This window comes from Temnothorax curvispinosus, unplaced genomic scaffold (assembly GCF_003070985.1).
Source record: "Temnothorax curvispinosus isolate PA1 unplaced genomic scaffold, ASM307098v1 QBEX01004860.1, whole genome shotgun sequence".
NCBI classification, from domain to species: Eukaryota; Metazoa; Arthropoda; class Insecta; order Hymenoptera; family Formicidae; genus Temnothorax; species Temnothorax curvispinosus.
In genome coordinates this window covers 187409-210683 of record NW_020214640.1, presented here as the reverse complement: position 1 = coordinate 210683, position 23275 = coordinate 187409, and the positions used below count along the sequence as shown (strand labels likewise).

The window sequence follows — 23275 nt, the reverse complement described above, 5'->3', positions numbered from 1 at the left end:
ATCTACACTGATAAAAATGGACATGAATCGTTGATTTTACATATTCAATGGTGGCAAATCAAAAGAGAATATAAAAATAATATGATTCGACAGAGATCTAACTGCGCGCTGGTAGGAAAAGCGCTTGCTCAACAAGCGTTTCCGCGACAGAGGCGCTTTTCATTGCAGATCGTTAATCGCGTCGCGCTCGTGGCAACTAGCGCGTTGCACGGGCCAAAGTGCACTTTCTTTAACACCGGAAACAGTGGCCGTCGCATATCGCTGACCGACGCTAAATGCACACGGACGATAACGTCGTAAAGCCAGGAGAGCTTTCGGTTCGACTGACAGCCCTTCGAGTGCACCGCCGCTCGGAAGCTCGGGGTTATTGACTTACCACTCCACTTCAATACGGACTACCGACACATCCACGTCACGCACACACTCGAATATGTTCGATGAGATAGTGAGAGAGAGAGAGGGGGGGCGAAAGAGCGAGAGAAGAGAGAGAGAAAGAGAGAGAGAGAGAAAAATAAAAAAAGCAAAAAAAAGAAGAAGGAAAAGGCAGCTTTTAAGATAGCTTTCTTTAATTCTCGCCTATGTATATGTATATGTATACTTGTATGTACTTTAAAGTCGTTCAATCGTCAGTATGATTATTCGATATTTAATCGGTTTTCAAACAATCTCACAAAAAAATACAGCGAGAGACAGATGTATCATAAGAACACGAAAAATGTAATGATTTCAAAGACACATTTTTTGCATTAAAAGGCAATTATAATGTAATTGCATTCCTATTCGTTGACGATTAATAATTAATTTCTGTTTTAATTTTGTCGAATAAGCTAATGAAAAAAGCCAATATTGCTATCATATATTGAAATCCCGCATTACGCGCTGGGCCATTATATATAAAATGCACGGAGAAATTAGCATAGTATTTAATTCGGCATTAATTGCATTTGAAATTCAAACTTTGGAACGTTGTCGTTGAAAATGTGATATGTCACGAGAAAGCTAGAACGCCAAATCAGTGGCTAACTTAATTACACGATTAACACGACTGCTCTTTTGCACTACATAAATCACAAGACACACAGCGCTGGTCTTCGGATACATTATCTACCTATATACACGTATCGCGACGTGATTGTAAACCAGTCTTTCGAGATAAATGGGCAATTACCTGGTGCATAATGCGTATGCAATTTACACCGATCAATCTGCTACTCGCAAGAACACCAGCGCGAGATAAATGGACAACAGTGCATTTACATATACCTAGTTTCAACGCCTCGTAAATCTCGATTGTCAAAGTCAGTAAAAAAAAAAAGATTCGTTCGTCGCATGCAGATACAAGATACAGTGATCAATAAGCCAATAATTAATATTATTAATAAAATATGTTATTTCATTAATTATTATTTACGTCCATTTTTTTTTATTAATACGTAATAACTGTATGTCTCGCTGTATGTCCTAATTGAAATAACGGTGCAGCAGAGTTTTATTAATTATGAAATACACACGCACACACATACACACAACGAGTTGTAGATAACATAAGCTGAGCTGTACCAATTTTAATAAAATTTTTGTAATTGGTGAGCCACCACTCTTTTGAAATGGTTTCGAAATAAAATGCCATTACGGGTAGAGTAAAAATTCGCGTTTCGCTGGAGATACATCAGAAAGCAACGTAAACGTTACATCACGATGCGGCGACAGCTCGGGGATACCCCATTGACTGTTCCATTAATTACGAGGCAACCTTCAGCTACTCAATGGGTAGTTAGTGGCCAATACTCGGCTCGCGTCAATAATCACTGGGCAATGTAGTATGGCGCTGGGCTTTGATGCGCTAATTTACTCCACCTGCGCTAATGCCACGGTACCCACTGTCCCCTTGTTCTATCGGTCTGGAACAATGATTGTCTAAGTGTGCGTACGAGTCGCACATCGCGCACTGGCTCGTACGGACTCGTACGTACGAGAGAGAGCATATTAACGTTGCACTTGAGTGTAAAGGCGTTGAGCCTGTATGGAGAGTTACGAGAGCACGTAACTCGACATAGCGAATTATTCGCGAATAGCATTTGCATCAAATTTTGCGAATCCTACTTGCAGATCGCACTAAATTCACTTTATTAAAACGCGAACTCGAAGCATTATACTTATAATGGAAGCAATTACTGGTTATTATTAAAATATTTACCGCAATGTATTACACAACTTAACTTCCACATAATAACGGTGGTCTTATGATGAATATAATTACAAATCTTAAACGATTAATTATAAAACAATTAATTACAAAATATGTAAATATTATACTGTGACATGCGGAAAATAATGTAGAATAAAAGAGATATTTACATATAATTATAGTATCGTACATATTGACGAATAAATTATATTTCTGAAAACAAATAAATTATTTATATAATAACATATAATAACATAAATAATATATTATCAAATTTGTTCACTTCACATATCATGCAGAAGCGAATATTAATAAAGATAATTTTATATTCACAAATTCAAATATTTTCTTATGACAAGCAACATTTTGCTCGTATCTCGTATCATTCAAAATCGATTGAGATAGCAACAATTAGAATATAACAATCAGGATGACATATTTGCTGCGACTCCACTTTATCACACAATGAAGTGGAAGCACAACAGAATCATAAAAGAGCTTTTGACTGATGCATTTTCCGAACGTATTGCCGTTACTTCTAATCAATCATAAATAACATGCAATAAATCACAAACAGTGATGATGGATTTAATGAGAGTACTTTAACAGCACGCAACGTTAGTAAACTCAATTATTTTCGCGCGCACGCGTGCTACAGAGCATTACTGATTTTATTTAACAGCTTTGAGTACCTTCACGTTCGACAATTACATTTAAATTACCGAAAATTAATTAATCGTTCCAGCCTGCTGACAAAGTCACGAATAAATCGCGTCAACGCACACATTCGCGACCGACTGTTGAGTGAATGACAAAAAGACCGCGTGACAGTTTTCGTTTATGCGTGCGACGTACAAAGTGACAACGTGCAATCGCTGCAGCAGTCAATTTGACGTTTCTTTTTTCAATCGCGAAGAGACAATCCCCCACGTCTGAAACTTGTACGCGGAGCTGCACACGGCCGGTGTGTTTTACACGCGTACGCCTTGCTATTATGACCTCTGTACCGTTACGAACGTCGTGTAAACGTCCTCCGTCCTATTCACGACACGCGGGTTTGCACTCAGGCAGCGCGGCTGTTTCCGCTCTTTTGAACGATGACAACGATAGAGACAATGAGCAACGCTGGTCTCTTTGGCAAACTCTTCCTTTTGTCGCATGGCAGTAAAGTGCACGCCAAAAAAAGGGGGAAAGAGACGATGAGTCAACCATGCACTTTCGACTTTCGAATGCTATCGCGCACGCGAGAAAATAATGAGCATGATAATTGCCCTTCTAAAAATGACAAATAATAAGTTGTTGTCACAGAAGCATAGAAATAAATTTAATTGAAATATTCAGGTCGTTCTAGGTGTCTTATTTTTTAATTATTTTTGCATTCGTGCATTTTTTAAAATATGCAATAAATTTTTTTTAACTAAGCCATTAAAATAGTAATAATTCTTTTAAATATAAAATGAGTTAAAATACAGCAATTTTTTATATACTAAGCCATATAATGTTGATAAATTAATAAAGTTGTATGTACAAAATAAAGTAATTATTGTTCCTAGAATAGCAATGACATACATATGAATTGTGTGCACTGTGCACGTGCGTAGAATGGCAAGAATTTCCGAATAAACTTTACTGTTTCATCGATGCTTAAGGACATAATTTTTTGAAGAAAGAATCATAAAACATTGTGACAAAGATCTCAATTTCCTCGAATCGCATCGAGGTCGAACATGCTCGAGGCAGCAACGGTATCGATATGTACATGAATCAAAAAGCGCCGCGATGTCGAGCGCAATCGAAAGACGATACGGGAGAGTGGAATGCCACGAATTTCGTTGACGTAGCTCTATATGTATACCGATGGAGTTCCGCCATTGGCCGGCAACAGTAGAGAGACACGCGTATATAGTCAGCCAAAAGGGGAGTAGTTCGATATTGGTCAGACAGTGGAATGCCCTCTGTTCGCGCCAGACCAACAAGATTTCTCTGTACCTTATACCGATCTTGTCAGCTTTATAGAGTGGTAGCTCGCAGGAAAAGCGAAAGATAAAAGGCAAAAAAATGAGAGAGAGAGAGAGAGAGAGAGAGAAGCAGCGAAAGATTACGAGGGTAGGGAGACACGATGGAGAGTTAAATGAAAAATCGAAAAGATCGAGTGATAACGATTGCAAGTGCCGGTAAACTGCTAAATGTGGACGTCAGATCTTTCCACAACACGCGCAAACAGGAAAGGATGGCAGTAAATTGAATTCCCTTTAAGAGAGGAAAAGAGAAAAATACGAAGAAAGCAATGAAGAAAAGAGGAAGTGGGAGATACAGAAAAATCTATATTTATTACTGGTGTGCGGGCAAACTTTGATGCAAAAATAGATAAAAATACATAAACAAAATTTTTTACGTAATATATTTTATATATATATATATATATATATATATATAAAAGAAATAGAGAAGAGAAAATATAAGAACCGTATACAAAGAAGGCTAACAAGAGATCGAAAGAAATAAAATACAAAAAATAACTAGCATTGAAGTAGAAAATGGTATGGCAAATGCACGAAAGAAACGTTCGTTATATTCGTAATCCGAATCTCGATTTAATATGAAAACGCAGTAGGAGGGAAGAGGGTACGAAAGACGTTTTAAAGAGGCGCAGAGAAGATTGCACAAGTGTATGTGTGTGGATGGTTCGAAGATGAATCTTGAGGAAGCCACAGTCTGTGTGCCCAATGTCCGGGTTAAGGACGAGCGCCTTAACATCCCTGTCTATTTGTCGAGTAAAATACGAGGAACCTGGCAACCGCGCGCATAAAACGTGCATTATTCTCAACTTTTTCTCGCTCGCGGATTTCGGCGTCGAGCACCCAGGTAACGTTAGGCAAATCTATCCCTATCAGCCGCAGACGGACGTTACCCGTGTGTCCCCTCCTTCGTGCGCGCGCTTTGCCTGAGGGATAAAACGGCTGAATTTCCAATGATCGGTGAAAAGTAGAGGTGATGATTTCGCGGGACATGCCTTATGATGTTATCGCTAAAGAAAAACTTGTTCGCGTTTTATCTCCTTTCAGATGCATTTCCCCGAACCGACCCAGGGGTCGTTTTCGAAATAAAAGATGCGCAATGATATTGAGATTACTTGTGAAGTATCTGCTATTAAAAATAGGTTTAAAACTTCGTATTGATGTAATCTTTTTAACATGCACAATAAAGAAAATTTATTAAAATCAGCTTTCCATTAATCTGCTTCTATTAATTCTTCTAAATAACCTTTTATAACTTATTTCTGTTAACATTACATCCACTAATTATTATTATTTGCGTATGTATTTTATTTCAGCATTTCACATTTGTTGGTTCACTGTAATCCCTTTTATTGTCACGCATTTTGATTAACGCTCTTCGTCGATCTGATGCTCTGCATTTTAAATTAACAATAATAAATTGCAAAATTATAATGACTCTGTCAACATGCATTTGACAATATTAATCGCATAGAAATGTGCCGTTTTAAACTGATAAATAAAGTATGCCATGTATTTATAATTGAATATTGCGAGCACGAAAATATCGGGAAATTATTTCTATTTTACAAATTGAGTTTGTACATTTTCTCATTTTCATAGCTTTATGTTGCAGCTATAAGCAACATGCGATATGCGTTACATAGCTAAAGCTAAGTTCGATAACCGGAGAAACATGATAATCATCAACATGTACCACGTACATTATGGAATTATTGTCAAAAGGTGTCACATCGGCCCGACGTTGCGACCACCATTAAATTTATCGTAAATTGACCCAAATTTTCTGATAATCGATAGAGCTCCTAAAAGCCGAAACAATATCCGACACGATAATCTTAATATTGTTAGAATAAAATAAGCATAAAATTAACATATACTGTTGATTATTAATTTATGTATTGTTATTTATTACATATATCTGTTATTTAGTTTTTTATTAGTATATTTATCTTTTTTTATTAGTATTTATTTATCTTTTTATTTATTTTGTTAGTCAGTACTTTTCTCCAAATTATAAGATCATAATTATGTTATTAATTTTTCACAAATTGATTGAGGCCGGTGTTCATAGTCGGTTCTTATTTTAAGACCGTCTTAAGTAATGTCTCAAGATGCTAATACGACTTTGTGATTGGTTAATGACATCTTAAAGATCGTTAGTCTTGAATATAAGATTCGACTATGAATACCGGCCTGAAACTATGATATATAAGACAAATAATTTTAAAACTAAATAATTAAAGCATTTTTTGTTAGATCTAGTGTGTTTATTGCGACACTCGTAGATGTTAGCGTATATACAACTACGGCGGTATATCTCTCATCTTGCGATGGAGTGTATGGCAAGATATAATGTACAAAACAAAGTATGAAAGAAATACAAGCTATTGCATTTCAATGAAAGCTTACTGTGCTCGCATTGGCGTGCTGGACGCGCGCTTCCGGGTTGGAACACCCGGAGTTGATTTGTTTTTCTCGATTTCGCCAGGGTAGACGTTAAGTGTACTCAACGTCTTATCGTGCGCCGCGCGGATTTCGGTGCCATATTTCATGCGGCAGGCAACTTTTAGCGCTCTTCTTTCGTATTTACCCGACCGGTTTGCGAAAGGCACAATAGAGAAGATATAAATCCGGAGATTTATGAAGTCGATGGAGTTCATTGAGATACGCGAAATAAGTCGGAGTGCCGGGAAGTGAAAGAAAGTAATTGGTCACGTTTTCAGAATTTATTTCGAAGCAGTCCAAATCCATTTCTCGATATTGCGTGAGCGTTTATTTATAAGCCAGTTATATATATGCATGAATTAAACTTTTCGAGATACTAACAGGCAAAATAATGTTTACAGTTGTTAGTTAACGTCAAGTAGATTTCATTTATCAAAAGGTTTATCGAACCTCTGCATCTTTCTCATTTTCATTAGTCTCAACGTGGAAATTTATATTTATAGATCGCAAGAAATTAGTGCCAAAAAACCGTTCTCGTCTATTTAAATAGTTTGAAAATGCTTCATAAAAAAATATTAAAATTAAAAAAAATTTTCTATATAACGTAGATAATATCTCGGTCTACGTTAACATTTAAAAGTGCCGTGCTAAGCAGAGTCGCGAGAAACAACACTGCCGTCAGTAAAAATCGTTGTCAGTGCAAAGCGCTCGCGCGCGAGGACCGAAAAATAAACATCACCGTGAACCAAGAATAATCAGGCGGTGCACAGAGAAGAACGCACAAAAATGCATGCGAAGAGAGTGTACAACCACACGCGCGTCGCGTCCCGAGCAAACGTACCGCGCCACGGTAGATAAAAGCTCGCTGTGTTCTTCGTTCTGTTTTGCGGTTGAATATTAAAAACAGGAACGGAGAGAGCAGAAACCACGAAGCAAGCTTTTATTCCGTCGGAGGATCGTGAGCTTTCGAAGAGCGTCACGCGCGCGTCAACCGGTGCCGCGATTGCTGCGCGTAAACGTGTACGCCTCGCTGCGGAGACAAGTGCAGCCGGTAGAACGAATGACGCGTCCGTCTAGCGAAGGAAAAAGAAAAAATAGGAAGGTAAAATGTTTTAGGACGAACTTTTAGGCCGAATGCATATTCATGTCGTAGTGATGCGACCGCCGCGCCCGCGCCGGGTCCAAGTGGTGCGAATTAATATGCATAAATTCTGCCATTACCAGCGGTTCAGGCAGCTTGAAACGTCTCTTCCTCCGATTTCTGGAGGTCCGACCTACTTGCCAGAAATTCTTAAAAACGGCCACACTTTTACGATATCTATATTACTTGAACCTGGGTGCAACAAGGATAAGAAATGCCGAGAAGTTTCTTGTTGCAGTAAGTCACTTAATATATCGTACAATAATTTTTAATTAATCAAATTTTAATCAGTACTACAAGTTCTACTTGTAGTCAGTATCTAGTCAGTAGTACAACTAACCCTCAGGGTACGATCTGGGTTAGCGTAACCCGAGCCGAATTTTGAAAGTAGCGCCATTTTAAAGGAAGTGAATGGTGGGGGTCCGTACCGGGGGGGGAAAAATCTTTGAGGTAGCTACTATGTAAGCGCCAAGGGGCAGCGTCAGTCTACGCTTGGTGCTCAAGATAAACGAATTTGAAAATTGAACTCGGGTAGTCTACACCCAGCTGGTACGGAACGTTACAAAATCCGTGTTTTTCAAACAAAAAAAATTTGTGTTTTTCGAGTATTTGCTGCAGTAGAGTATTCTGGTATGTATAATTTACTATTTTTTATATACTTTTGTGCATTCTAACCTCAAAATGATGCTCTGTAGCATACCAGCATAACGTATCCGTGCATGCAATTTTTGTTATTTATTTATATTATACTAATCAACAACATCCAAAAGAACTATTTTTACTTTAAGATATTTTTTTTTGCGTTATTGCGATAAATCAAGCAAGTAACGTTATATCGCTATCGCAAAAAAACGGGTATTTTCATAGTTCAAAAAAAATATACTTTTTGGAATGGATCAAAAAACGAATTCAGCCATTTCAAAGAACAACTTTTTAGCTTTCAAACGCGACTTAAAAAATGTCGATATCTTTTTTTTTTCATAAAGTTATGCAATTTAAAAGAAAAAATGAATTTTTATGAAAATTTTTTGAGAATGGTTTACATTTTCAAATGTATCTTTGTTTAAACAAATAAGGTAATAAATCTACCAACGCCATTGTATTTTTGAGAAAATTTCCGATCCAAAGAAAAAAAAATTTGTTTCAATTGATAAATTACAGCCCGATATACAGTCAATCAAAGTCGCCGGGTTAGGCTAACCCATGTTCGTACGGAACGTAACTTTTTTATAGATCGTACCCTGAGGGCTAAGATAGATAAATCAAATACTGTTAAGAGAGACCATGACAAAGTATAAACATCAAAAAGGAAGAAATATTTTTTTAGAAAAATTGGATATTTGAAGAAAAATATTTAAAAATTGACGTATTGACGAGCGATAAAAACTCTATCTATTTATATGCTCTTTATCCTTTTATGAGAATAAAATTTTACTATTTTTAGAATTGAAATAATAAATGTCTTTAATTATTTGAATCCAATGATAGTTTTTAGGAAAGAATTATGTGGAATGTAAAAATGAAAAATGTTGGGAACAGTAAAAGTTTGCCTTCTCCCGATTATACGCTGCGGAAAAATTTTTCTCTCGTATGTTATCGCTCCTAAATATATCTAGCACATTCCTAAAAAACTTTATCAGTCGGAATTTTGCGAGAATTTAATCATTCGCGCGAAATTGAAAGGCTTTATGCAAGATAGAATCACGTTTTGAAAAAAATTCGCATACATCTCACTTTTTCAAAGTCATAAAAATGCGTTATATTCAGAAAATTCGCCACTTTTTTGTAAAGCCGAGGTAAAAAATTTTCATGTTATTATATTAAAAAAGAACATTATTTCGATTTATAAATCAAATCAGCACAATCGTTTCAGTTAATTGTTAGACGTCAAAAATATTCGAGTAATATCGATCGCACAAATTATAAATTAATATATCAATATCGTATATATATATAGAAAGTCATGCGCACGCGGATAAATAATTGTATATTCCAAACCGTTTTACATGTAAATTTTGTATGACTCCATCAAATATTTCACATATGCGTTGCCTGAGATATTTTCTTTCAATCGTGCAACACAATTCATAATTCAAATGGAGTATTTATTTATTGAATGTACTTATTTATTAAATTATTTATTAAATTATTTACCTATTAAATTATTTATGCAATAGTGAAGTGGTCAGTGATCATAATAATCATATTTTATACACAATGCACATAGATAAATAAGTGCAGTAAGAAGAAAAAACGGCATTCAATTTTTCAAGATATTTGTCATAAAGAGCTCAACTTTTGGTGTTAATTCGACTTCAAAAGATTAAACATCAGAAAGGAGATTGCAAGACACTCACCGAGCACGACCAGTTTCACCGGTTTGCCGAAAAGGATCTTCCCCCGGTCGTCCTCCAGCGTGCAGCTCCACACACCGTCGTCCTCTAATCTAACGTTATCTATGTGCAATTGCGCGGTTGTCGAGTCGCCGATGTACCGGTGCCCGGTTCCGCTCATCTCCGTTCTCGTGTCTATCGTGATCATATCCACCGGACTACCCTCGTGCAGCCACGTCGCCGGTCGTATTCTGTAACTTCTGACAAGGGGCGCAGCGTCCGCATTATTAGTTCACCTAACAAACTTCGTTACGCCCGATCTTCGGGCGACGAAGGGACTTCAACCGTACTCGCGTTACTATCACAGAGAGCGACTTTGTTTCAGTAAAGGGAATAATTTGACCGCGACGTATTCAATGCGAAAGTTATCGTTGCTATAAAATGAACCGGATATTAATATATGCGTTAATATAATGAACATTTTATTATACAGACATGTGCGGAGAAAAGATATGACGGCTTACTTTAGTTAGACAAAAGAAGAAAATGGAGATTATCGATTACATATCATGTTACGCGTTTATTTGAAATTTAAACACGATACTTCCTCACTCGGACGGATATATATATTTAAAATACTTTCAAATATACTTCGCGCTCTCGACAATTTTAACTAAAATGTTATTTCAACAATTCATAATCGACTGGTAAATCGACTGAAAGCGGGAACGCGTGTTACCTTGCTCCTGGCAGCAATAATCTCGAGTAATTTCCTTCCAGTTCGCAGGGTAAGATGACTTTACTGTGAGGCTTCACTACGAGCTCCAGCGGCGGATTGGACGACGTGTCGGCCATGTCTGAGGATAGAGCAATGTTGGTCGTGGTGGAAGAACTGGTAGACCATGACTCCTCCTCGGGGGCCAAAAGAGCCGCGGGTTGTACCACTTCATCAGGTAAAGGTATCAACGTCGAGCCAGACGTCGTGCTCGTCGTGCTGGTGGTAGTTCGCCTGGCACGCCGACTACCCTCCTGCCTGCCTCGTAGCGCAAAAACCCCAGCCTCGTTCACGGAGCCTGCAACAACAACGACGCGGTATAATGGCGTCAGTCTCTCTGACGTGGTCACCGTTAAAAAAAGTTACCGTGATTTCATTTTTCGTTAGTCTTCCCTCGCGCTTTTTATAGCCCGTCGCCTTATCGCGCTTTTGTTATTATCAGTATTTTCGGCGTGTCTCGGTTTTTAAGTATTTCTGGATAAACCGTCGCGTGACCTCCCGGCAAGAAATCACGCTTCAACCACGAGTTCAACTATTATCGGTATTTACCACGTACTCCTGTAACGGCTGTAACTGTTTTACACCCGGCCACGATTGATTAACTGGACGGACAGGGAGATTAATTAGGATATAATGTACTTGTACGCCGAGTTATGTAATTAAATAGTTCCTGTAATTATACGTAAAACCCTCGATCGATAGAGTTTACGCTTTTTTTTTGCAATATGGATGTTCTTCGAAAATTGAATCCCGAGACAAGAAGCGCAGACACGCGTTTAAATAAACGCAATGTATTATTTTGCGCATTGTTGCATAAACACTCACAAGCAAGCCCGGAGAGAGAGCGACGCGCTGCCCGAATTCAAAGGGCGAATAAATTGTCTAGCCGTTTGTTACGGCGAAACAACAGAACAGGATTAGTCGTCCGCCTTCATCACGCTTCTACGCCTCACCGGAAAGTAAATATTCTGAAGACTGAGACTTGATCGAGTTAGCGCGGTCCTGGAATTTGATAAAGCCGCGACAAGAACGTCGTTGCGAAGGGCACTTTCTATCTGGCGCAGCGCGGCGCGGCGAGCAGGCGCCGCCGTCGTTCCGCACGCTTGGCCGCCCTCGCCTAAAACTGCCTGCCTATCGAGCTTGGTCGACCGAGACTTCAACGGGGAAAACTAATTATGGTTCCGATGAGCCGCAAATAGCTACAACTACCTAACCTAACGCAACTAAGAGCTCTCTTCCCGGGACCCGCCTTCTCATCCTGCAGCCGCGAGTCCCGCAATCCCTCTGTAGCGAGCCAGTAGTTGAGGGTGACCGACAGCCCAACTTGTTTGCATGCCACAAGGCAATTCTACGGTGGCTCTTTCATTAACGTTCTCTCTTGCCTAACGACTAAAGCACACACTCCATTCTTTTAAGCCTCTGTTAGCGCTACTGTTAGCCTCTACCTCTACACTTCTTTATACGAGTTTCTGTTGTGCTCTTTCATGCAGTTTAACAAGTATCCTTACAATATCACAGAGAGATTTAATTTTTCCCGAGCTAAATATATGCATAAGTATTGTTTTTCAAAAATAAAGCACGCTGAAAGCGATAACAACGTGAAATAAAAATGTATATTATTGTATGCAATATATTAAATAAATGCGCGATTGATTACAGCTTTAAATTTATTTCTTCATATTATCTGTGGTAAAGATATTGTAGATAATTAAATGATTCCTACTTAGTGCTAGCAATTCTGTTTCATTAATGTGCAACGTAAATATGGAAGTTAAGAGAAAAGTATTAGTATGGAGAAGAACGAAATATATCCTCCGTAAGTAATAGGACCCTGATTCTATCTTTACTAGCCGTATAAAGCCCTCGCAAAGCTGCAGATTCCGCAGAAGACGAGCTGACAACCGAAGTTCTCCTTATTTCTCGAGAACTATTAAACTGGAATACGAAGAGGCGAAACTTTACAATGAAAAAACGCGAAAGCGTTTATAGCATATTTTATTTCCGTTGCGATTAAATGATCATTGATTTGTTATCATAGTAAATGTAATTTCACGAGAAAACGTTCATTGCTAGACATTAGAATGTAAGAAGAATCGAAATGCTAACTGCATTTTAATAATCGCAATCTAGCAATGACAAATTATTTTCAAAGCTTATTTTCATATATGTCACATCTACAAAGCAAGTTCAAAATATTATTTATCCTATCATAATAATGTTATTCGATTTACGACCATACTAAATTTCATGTAATAATATTTGAATGTCTTTTTCTTAATAAATATAATACTCCAATACAATACTACAATTATATCAATTGCTAGTTCTCTCATACACTCTGCTTAATATGAAGATAAATGAATTTTTCAAAGAATTTATATAAAATCCGATTGTAAACGTACGATGAACGTTCCTCGTGCAAAAATTTAACGATTCAGGGGCGGGAGTGACGCCTCGACAATTGAAATCAAATGTTTATCATTTCCGAGGACAAGCACGAAAACGTTCGATTCGATTTTAGCTTTAGTTGCACTGGACGCAAAAGAAAATATATCGTCCTACAGTCACGTAGCGACATTCATGGTGCTGGCCAATAGCGAGTGGCCTCTGTTCATCAACGTTCCCAATAGTATACCCCGCTAGTTATACACTGCTATCGAGTGGATGTTGTTCGACGTTGATGCATGCATTATTCAAGCGGTGTATCCATTCATTATTCATGTCATGATCAATAGATGTCAACAGACCGCGATCTGTATCTGAGCACGTCGCTATGGCAGAAAGTGAAAGTGGAGGCCAAGCGAAATATACGTTGACACCGCCAGGTCCTCTCAAAGGAACGTTGCGAATAGGACGATGCAACGATCTTACGGCGCGTGTACTTATATTTAGTCGAGAACACGACCTAGGCGATATGAAGCTTTGATTAGAGAGTAGAATTGACGCGCTATAGGTAACTTGTTAGCGCAATTATATCGTTCAACACAAAATTGCCGACACAAAATTTCGAAATAGATATCTACTCCATGTTAATTTATAAGCAAATTAAGCCATCAAATTTTACCAACCGGAGGTCTCTTTTTCATACATGTCACGGTCAATGTCTCCTCATCCGCATCTGCCAGAATTAACCCTAGAATCCATGAGAGGGGTCGATTTCGACCCCAGGCAAACTTTAAAAAAAGAGGTTTTTGCTGATTTTCTGCATTTTTCGGTTTTTAAATGGCTTTTTTCACTAACTAAACTTGAGTAAAATTAAATTTACCGTATACCATTCTCTTCGTTATTAAAAAACGAAGAAATTCATGTAGGTTTAAAGGCTCTTTATTGCTGTAGGACCGGTTTTACGATCAAATAAAGCGTGGGGTCGATATTGCCCCCAGTCATGGATTAGAAGGTCAAAAATGATACATGGATTCTAGGGTTAATAATCACCAACGATGAGGGGGTTGAGCGGAATTCACGCGATTGACGCGATTTGCGCTTTCCTGCGTGCAATGTAACAATGTTGATACATTCGCGATTAACAACAATGCGAGACAATAAAGCGGTTAAAAGGATTTGTCACCTCGTGTCACCGGATAAACTCCTTTTCCGCTATGCGCGGGCCTTCTCTCGCGTCGCCGCGAGATGGTTAGGTTAGGTTACCACATCCGAGCTGTCAACGTACCGCCGGCGCCGCTATTCCGGATTCCGGCTATTCTCTCGTCGCGCATCGCGCATCAAAGGTGAAATACACGAAACCGCTATGGGAATTTCGATAATTTGGAAAGAGGAGCAGGTAAACTTCAACAGGCAACGCCTCGAATCCCCGAAGCACTAGATTTGTCGAACGTTCCGGATGGAGGCGAGAGGCAAGCTCTGCAACTTCGTGCTGCTTCGTGCCGCGAAATACTACGCGCCGCATGAGCCAAGTTTCGCGAAGGACGCGAAATAACGCCCGCCTCTCTCTTCGGCTGTTATCTACTTTATGTTATCACACCACTAATCTTACTCTTACTCTCTCTCTTCCTCTTTCTCTCTCGGCTGGGCTCGGTCGCGCGACCGGAGTTCTAGATGATTTTTCTCTCGAGGAATACTTTAAGCGCGAATACTCTCTCGAGCGCCATTACGATCTTATCAAGGATGCATAGAAGTTTTTAGCTTACGAATTTTCTATTACATTTGTACGATAAAACGAGTGTAAAACGGTATATTACATACACAGGATGATTCTAGTAACTGGGCTAGATTATAGCTCTTTTCTAAGTCACGATAGAAAAAAATGGCAAAGGAAAATCTCTTACTGTATTTTGATTTATTATTTTTATGTTTTTTTTTCAAATAACGCATCAATCCATTTGAGCTGTTGTAATTCGTTCTTTCAAATTATTTCCTGAAAAAAATTTTTCACAAATATACATTATCCTTTATAAATATCCGTAAGAAGAATTCCTTTCGATTGTCTTGTCTATTCTAATACTTTTTTCGTAAAATAATGAGAGGAATTTATAAAAAAATTTATTCCATTTCAAAAGAAATTGTAGTTGCATTTTGCTGGTGCATCGGCGCATTATTAATCACACAATGTTCAGCAGACACAACTGTTGAGTTCGTCTTATCAACACTCTACGTTGATTGGTTGGTTCTAAAAGTAAGAGCCACGCACGTTCGACTGCTACTGAGCGGCTTGGTCTGCTGAACGCGCCTAATAATAGATAGATGATACTAAACAGTGAAAGATTTTCCTCTACCATTCTTTTCTCTCTTGACTTAGAAAAGAGTTATATACAATATATATACGTATACATACATAAATATATATATATTTATATACAGAGATGTATAAAACTCAGTTCAGTTATTAGATTCACCCTGTATACATACACGGAGAAAATTTTATAGTAAATATTACTATGGTGTCGCACTAGCAGCGGACCATCGAGGAATTTCAAGTTAAAATACTATAATTATTGTTTTAAAAACGATTAAATAACGTAATTTTTACTATAAACATAGTAATTTAACTTAAAATTCCTCGATGGTCCGCAGCTAGTGCGACACCATAGTAATATTTACTATAAAATTTTCTCCGTGTATGAACATATATATTTTTAAAAAATACAATATACGTATACGTAATATGATACCTAGTCGCAATTCGATATTCAATTTATAATATTCGATTCTTCAACAATTTTTGTTGTGAAAGGTATAACTGAGAAATGATTGATCACAAATTAATTCAACGGATACTCGCGCAATGTTGTAATTAGGTCAACAGGGAATCCTATCGTGCGTTTCGCTACGATATTGGAATGGAAGCGGAACGAAAATTAATCCGAACATGATCAAAGCGCGTAATCGGAGCTCCGTGGCTCTGCAGCGACGAATAAAATACGAAGCGTATTTGTGAGCGAGAAAGAAAGAGGAGTACGGGATTCATGATATTTTATTACCGCATCGTCTTTCGCTACGTCGTCGTCGTGGTAATGCACACGTCACACTCTATGTTTGTCCGATTACAGCCACCTGTCTTGCGTTGCCCGGGGATAGCCGGTCCCAGAACGTATCAACGAAAACCGTGTCTCATCCCGCCGCATTCAGATCCAAGGAACGAGCGTCGAGCGCCAAGGACGTCCGTCGTTCACTGATGAAAAGTTTCGAGGGTCTTCAGAGGTTTTCGCATGTCGCCGCGGACACGGAAGGGCAGTCGTATCACATACAGAGGAGAGATCGTCGCGAATGGTAGAGAAATGGGAATGGGTTTTACGTACGTCTACGCTCCGTTGGTAGACGGCGTAGACGCTAAGATGACCTTGCTGTGTATACAAAGTGGCAAAGATCACAGGCCGTATCCCTGGAACACGTAGAGACGCGAGCGGGAGAGAAATAGAGCAAGCAAACGCGCGAGGCAAACGGGAGCAGGATTCGGTATTGCCGGGTGTATATCGCCAAGGGAATCTATCTTTCGCGTGGAATTCGCAGCACGATCATCTCTGACGGTAACGGGGAGTGATTCTCGATCGTGAGGTTCGCGCGCTTCTGCCCCACCGCGTATCTCCGCTCAGCTCCGTATCTCTCCCTGCCTTCGATTCTCGCCGATCCCTCTTCACCCTTTATCCCCATTCACGGTGTCATCGGCTAAGCTCTCGTAATACTCTCTCGGCGTGGTGGCAGTTACAGGCTGATTGTCCTTCCGATCCGCGTGTACTAATTCCGATGGCCGCAATGCCCGCCTCAATTTGGATTGACCAAAACCAACTTTTAGATGAACGTTAGGTAAGTCTCTTAAACACACCAGCTACAATTAACCAGTATTTGAAGAAGTAACAGTAATTTTACACGGATATAGTCGCTGATCACGTAACATCCTCTCAATCTGATCATGAGAATCGATATCTCTTTAGTACGAAAATCGACTCTTTTTTTCTACTCTTTATTCCTCTTTTACGTGTATGTGAGAAAATTTTTTAAATTAACGTTTTTAATATAAACTAGAAAAAATTCAGAAACCCCAAACTTATGTGCCGTTAAATGCTACTATCTTATTATCCCCGTTACAAAACTGCACGCAGTTGCAATAATTTGCGATAAGACTCGAGTCATTTATCAGTTTTTGTTCTAAGCCGCAGTACTATCGACCATCGAACGAAAAAAAAGGAGAAGAGCTTCGTTAAAGCGAATCCAGCAAAGAGCGACTGTCGACTAAGCGAGAAAAACAAGAGGCAACTCTTCTTGCACGTAAAGGACCGCCTCTCACGTGTTGAGCCAGGTGCAGGTAACTAGAAATCGTTACGATCGATACGACGATAACGGTAACCATCGGTGACCGTAAACATTCCTGAGGCACTTGGGAATCCATTTGTTTTTAAGCACCGTCGATATGTTATAAACTGCGCGCTCTCTCCTCTCTCTTATTGCTGTTGCCTCCATGCCGCGCCGCGCCGCGCACCCTCGGCGACTTTTGTTTTTATATTATCCCGTAGCGACTAATGCAATTCCGTTTATTCGCGATCGCAAACAGCGCGCGAACGTAATTGCATTGTTGCTAGTTAAGCCCTTCATATCCCGCAGGGTAAATAACCGTCGCGTTTCGAGAAGCGATAATGCTGAAGATGTCGCGTGGTCTTACGAAAGTCGATACAAGACCTTCCTTGAAGCTCGGCAAAACTCTCTCTCTGCATCGGCCATCCGGCGTCAAAAGCGAGGAAATTCATGCAAACGACTCACAGCTACAGAAATTACTTCTCGGTAACGAAATCCGCGCAATCTTTTATTTATGGTACGTTTTACAATTACAACGACTATACACGACTATAAAGCAGTTCAAATTATTCGCATAATTTAAGTTATATAAATTATACAATTTAAGTTATATAACTCGCGATCTTTAGTATATATAAAACTTATATGATGAGAACAAACGCTTTCTGAAATACGTAAAAAAAATTCTGTCCTGAAAAGAGAGAGAGTGAGAGAGAGGAACAGAGAGAGAGAGAGAGAGAGAGAGAGAGAGAAAATTCTTTTTTAAACTTGCAAAAAGAAAAAAAACATGAACGCCGAGTGCAATTCTATTTTTTTTTGTACGAGAAGTAACACATTGTTTGCAGCGCTCCTTGCATTTCCGTGTTTTCCCTGCCGTGTCCGTGTTTGCTTCCTCAGTAAATATCCCGCATTTTCTCTGTTGAGCGCAGATGTCAGGCGTGCATAAACCTCATAAAAATCTGAAATTATAAAGTCGAGGCCGGCATCTCCCGTTGATATCTGCCTTATGATATCTGCCTGCCGTGTTGCAGGTGACCGCAGTCGCACATATTCAAAAAGAAGAAATCCAGTAGTATTTATTTTACATACGGAAGCAGCGAGGAAAAGAGTTTACGTCTTATGGTCACCGACGACTTGCGTGCACCAAATAATTTTAATCTTTCTCAAGCGACAGTTTTCTGACATTACTTTAAGCAGCTCGTAACACACATCTCGTTTTAATCAAAATTTAAATTCTAATTTAACCTACGGAATAAAATATGTTGCTTTGTTAAATTCTGCACGGATGACGTATTTCGTGGGAACGAGTTTGCGAGAAAGCACCGTATATGTGATGATAAAACTAATTATCCATCAAATCACTACCGAAAATAATCGATTATTCTCGATAATACGAGCAATCTTGGGCAAACGGATTTATTTGTCGATCGCACAGGAATATATAATCGATAAGCTACTTGAGGGATAAAGCTCTTCCGCAGGATGAGCTCTTGCGCGATTATTCGCCGCTGCTGCGACGCTCAAGTCCTGCTCGATATGGCTAAATTAGCGACTATCGCGCAGATAGTCGTCGGCGCGCACGACCGCCGATCGGGCTCCATTAACGGGCACAGCTGTCCGTCTACGTAACGGATCCGTCGGGATTCTAATCTGACCGCAGGGCATGCCTTCTAATATAGATAGAGACTGATTAATTCCGCGGTAACGCGTCGGCCACGCGCGTTCCACGACCCGCGTGCGATCCCGATGATTACGAGAGCGTAACGTTGTTACACACAAGGACTCACAATCAATCCGGTAACGCGATCTGTGGCACGAACACGGACGCGGACTATGTAAAGTAAATTGTAGGATACTCACGTCCGGACATCGCTCGCTTGTCCGACCGTAAAAAATGTCGGGAGAAGGACCACGTCGTCAGATCCTCTCGTATGATCGAGTGGATCTAACGGCGAACATCGGGCAGAGGAGGGTTTCGCACTGATTGGACGGCTTCCGCTGGTAAACATTGCCGATAGCGTGACTATTCCTCCGACAGCAATATGGATATTATTCCAAGGAATCGATAGTGTCGAAGTACGAACGTATTCGTATTCAGAAGCAGACAGTCCTTTCGGATCGCACGAGATGTGCGAGTGTACAGCAAATAATCGAGACGTGCGTTGATGTTTAATAGAAAATAATGTGAGTTAGTAAAAATAAAAGCTCGATTAATTTTTGCGCATAAATATTTCGAATTAATTTAAGAGGTTAAAAATACATTTTTTCACAAACTACCATAAAGAATTTCAACAAAATAATCGAGAAGAAATTTGTCAAGATTTCATCAAGTATTTAATAATCTTAGTGTTTCCGATTTAGATGAAAAAGATTCTGCAAGAGTATCGTGGACAGTTATAAGATAAAACGATAATTATTATACGTGTTATATGAATTATACGTAACGATAAAAATATACAACTACGCAATATGTTATATATACAAGCGTGATACATAGCATATCCCCTGCAATCAGAGAGCAATAAACAATCGCTGTTGAAAGCGCTAAGACTATTATTCGCCGAGCCTTTAACGACGGATATATCTTTCGAGTGTCAAGCTGGAGCCATCAGGAAAGGTCCATTCTGGCAGCGGGCCACGTTATAGATCCAGAAGAAATCTCCGCAGTGAGCAAATCGCTTGGAACGCGCGCGCGTAGGCCCGGTGTTCGAGAGATACCGAGTGATTGATTCACTTGCCAAGCAAAGCTTACGGTTTCCGCGAGTTTTCTGAAGCCCGGCCAAGGGTGCGGCGACGCGAACTTTCGCGTCGAATGCGCGCGTAAGTCCGAGCAGTGCCAGATCGGAAGTCAACTCCCCGCGGTGTCCAAAGCTTTCCGAGAAACGGGAGGAACCGAATACAATCTTCGCGCTCGCGCTCGCGCTCGCGAGCTGGCTAGCTAGCTATAGCTAGCGCCCCACGAACACTTCCACTTAATTGTTATCGTTACGTTCGATCGTTTTGCATAATCGGTGCGCGGGTTTCCGACCACCCATGCCAAGTGCGGGAATGCGATTTAGCGAACTGAGGAAGGTACAATTGCCGAGCGGACGCAAGCTTCTCGTCATAAATTACGGCCGCGAAAGGGAGAGACTCCGGGATCGATCCTGCTGGCTGCGCGATTTTTGAACTTCAGATTATTGAATGATAAAGCGGAGCTACAAAATGGTGGAACCGAAATGTCAATATGCTGCTCCAATTTCTTTCTTTAAAACTCCTTGTAACAATATTGAGAATATCTTGGTGAGTTTCAAGATATATATACGTTGAAACTATTAAATACATGTTGAGCGTGCTTTTTTTAAATTTTGATCCAAATTGTAATCTGAGAAAATATATCGGCTTAAATTTAGCTTCAGGAAATACAGCTGCAATTGATAAATGTGACTTAAAGGAGCACGGATTTCGGCGACGTGTTCCTTTTGTTCTACTCTAGGGTAGTGCATGTGTAACTAATAGATTCCCTTTCCGATACGACCCTTCTGGGATCTGATACACGTAAGAAAGGCGTGCCAACCTCTCGCTTGGTCAGCACCAGCCATCGGAAGCTATTTTATTTATTTACGAGCGGTAGCGGATACTTTCAGGTCTAGTTGCAAGTTTCCGATAGCAGTGAAAGATTAATTAAAGCGCAAGCCACCGTGTAATGGGAGAGCATTGCTTTCCACTTAAGATTACATCGCGGGCACGCTTCTGCCTGCAGTTTACCCGTACCGGGCGGAAATTTCGCCAGCTGGTGTTTAATAACGGACACTCTCTCTGGCTGTTACCGTCAATTGCGGCGCATAAATAAGCGCCGCGCTTAATTTCGCCGCTATCGGTTAGACGGTCGTCGGGATGCGAAGAAAGCGTCTTCGTTAATCGCAATTTCGCGAGCGGACGAACTCGGGGCTTAAGATCAACGCCGAGCGTCATTATTCTCTCTTTCACGAAAGCCCGTTGATCTCCGGGGTAGAAAGGGGAAGGGCGAGAGGGGAAAGAGGAACTTGTCGTGTGTCTGCGCGATCCCGCTAAATCACCGGTGCCACGAGTGACTGACGTTATTAATGAGGTACTGATGGTGGCCTGCGCGGGGACCGTGTTTCGTATTCCCGTTCGAGCGCTCATCGTCCGTCGTTTAGTGGTAATTGTTATCGCACCGACACTCGATTTTCCATGTGACACGAAAATCGATCTGCGTTATTTGCCAAACTAGATCAGTATACAATAAGAAGGAAATAAATAACTAGAGTTGGCAAAATGTCGACATTTTTTCAAGCATTTATATATATTACTTTTTATGTATTTTGGTTTATATATTATTTTGCGTTTTCTAGCGAGTAGAATTTTTTATTTTACGTTCTTCAATATGGTATTCTATTTATTTGCGGAGTAACTAGTCGTCAATTATTAAACGATCGGGCGCCCTAAAATCCGACAACTTGACGACAGGGCAGAACATGTTTGTTGACCCGTTTAAAAAAAAATTCGCAATTGGCTTTTCCGACGTCGTTGAATGGTGGACATAAAGACATTTCTCTCCTCGCGGGCGGGGAGATTTTCCCTGAAAACGTTTCACGAATTTACGGATATCTAGTCGGACCTTAAGGAAATGCAGAGGGTACATAAAACGACGCGTTTCTCTCCCAACAGAGATACTTTTATCGCTTACACATTTAGCGTCGCAGAGGGAATTGCACCGGCGGTGAACGACTCGCCGCGTCGCGGCGAAGAAAAAGCGAGGAGTAGCGCCCGCGTTAAGGACGGAAGGGAGGTAAAAGGATGGGCGTCGGGCGTAACGCGGATGGGTAATACGGCCGCGCACGTCGTAAACTGGCGAAATAAAAAATTTTGTATATCCACCCGTAGTGTTAATAGAATTGCCGTTGCGGTAGGTCGCTCGCGAAACATAGAATGCGGCGTCGATCAACACTTTTAAGAATACTCGCTAAGAGGTCAATGCTCGCCGTTAATTCGTTATGCAATACAGAAGAAATCACATAGTTTTTTGCTGCATGCTGATATATTTGCGAGAACGTTATTGCTCCGTTATCGCTTAAACCTTTTAACGATGTTTCTAAATGATGAGATTAAGAATATTTGTTGAAGTCTAGGATTAGGATCGGCGCGAAAATAGCCGACGCTTACAATTAGTTCAAATCAATACTTTATATTATCCGAAAATATTGAAAGATACTGAGTCCTTAGAGTAAAAAATAATGCACATTAAATTTAGCATGACATTTTAATAATGGATGGCGGACTGTTTACTGTATGACGTTTTTGGATCTGTGTTACTAAAGTTTTTCATAGCTGTGTTAATCGCAAAGGGAAACATCAACGCGGTGTACTTCGTCCAAATATTTTGCAAAGAATGTAGATACTCTTCTGAAACCTTATCTACGCTACGAGTATAATTTTTTGAGATTATCGAAAACAAACTAGAAATACGTTGTTATCATGGGTTTTGCTTTTGATTTTTCGTATAACAGATAAATTGAAGCTTTCAACAGATGTATAAAATGTAAAAATATAAAATTTTGAAACACAAAAGCTCATGTATCTATTTGAATTGCATTGACTTTCGACAACATTTCTTTACAGTTC

General features: G+C 39.8%; 2 protein-coding genes across 4 annotated transcripts in view; one reads left to right on the top strand and one right to left on the bottom strand.

Moving 5' to 3' along the window:
• The window catches only part of LOC112454177 (hemicentin-2), a 325911-nt gene that overhangs the window by 130273 nt on the left and 172363 nt on the right, over positions 1-23275 (bottom strand). For 2 of the 3 annotated variants that reach the window (XM_025015421.1, XM_025015423.1), the window contains exons 4-5: positions 10868-11201; positions 10153-10388 (exon numbers count right to left, since the gene is read on the bottom strand). In XM_025015421.1, the coding sequence (XP_024871189.1) occupies positions 10153-10388; positions 10868-11201 (570 nt within the window). The remainder of the gene's footprint in view (positions 1-10152; positions 10389-10867; positions 11202-23275) is intronic. The other variant, XM_025015422.1, reaches the window with a different exon arrangement.
• On the top strand, positions 16425-19045 carry LOC112454178. The gene is made up of 3 exons (XM_025015424.1): positions 16425-17164; positions 17512-17663; positions 18682-19045. Exons 1-3 carry the CDS (start codon positions 17154-17156, stop codon positions 18852-18854), a joined length of 336 nt encoding a protein of 111 aa, XP_024871192.1. The 5' UTR covers positions 16425-17153; the 3' UTR covers positions 18855-19045.

Coding starts and splice junctions, on each gene's coding strand:
- LOC112454178 (XM_025015424.1), top strand. Junction 17,664..18,681: donor ACGTGTTGAGCCAGGTGCAG/GTAACTAGAAAT, acceptor GCCGTGTTGCAG/GTGACCGCAGTCGCACATAT.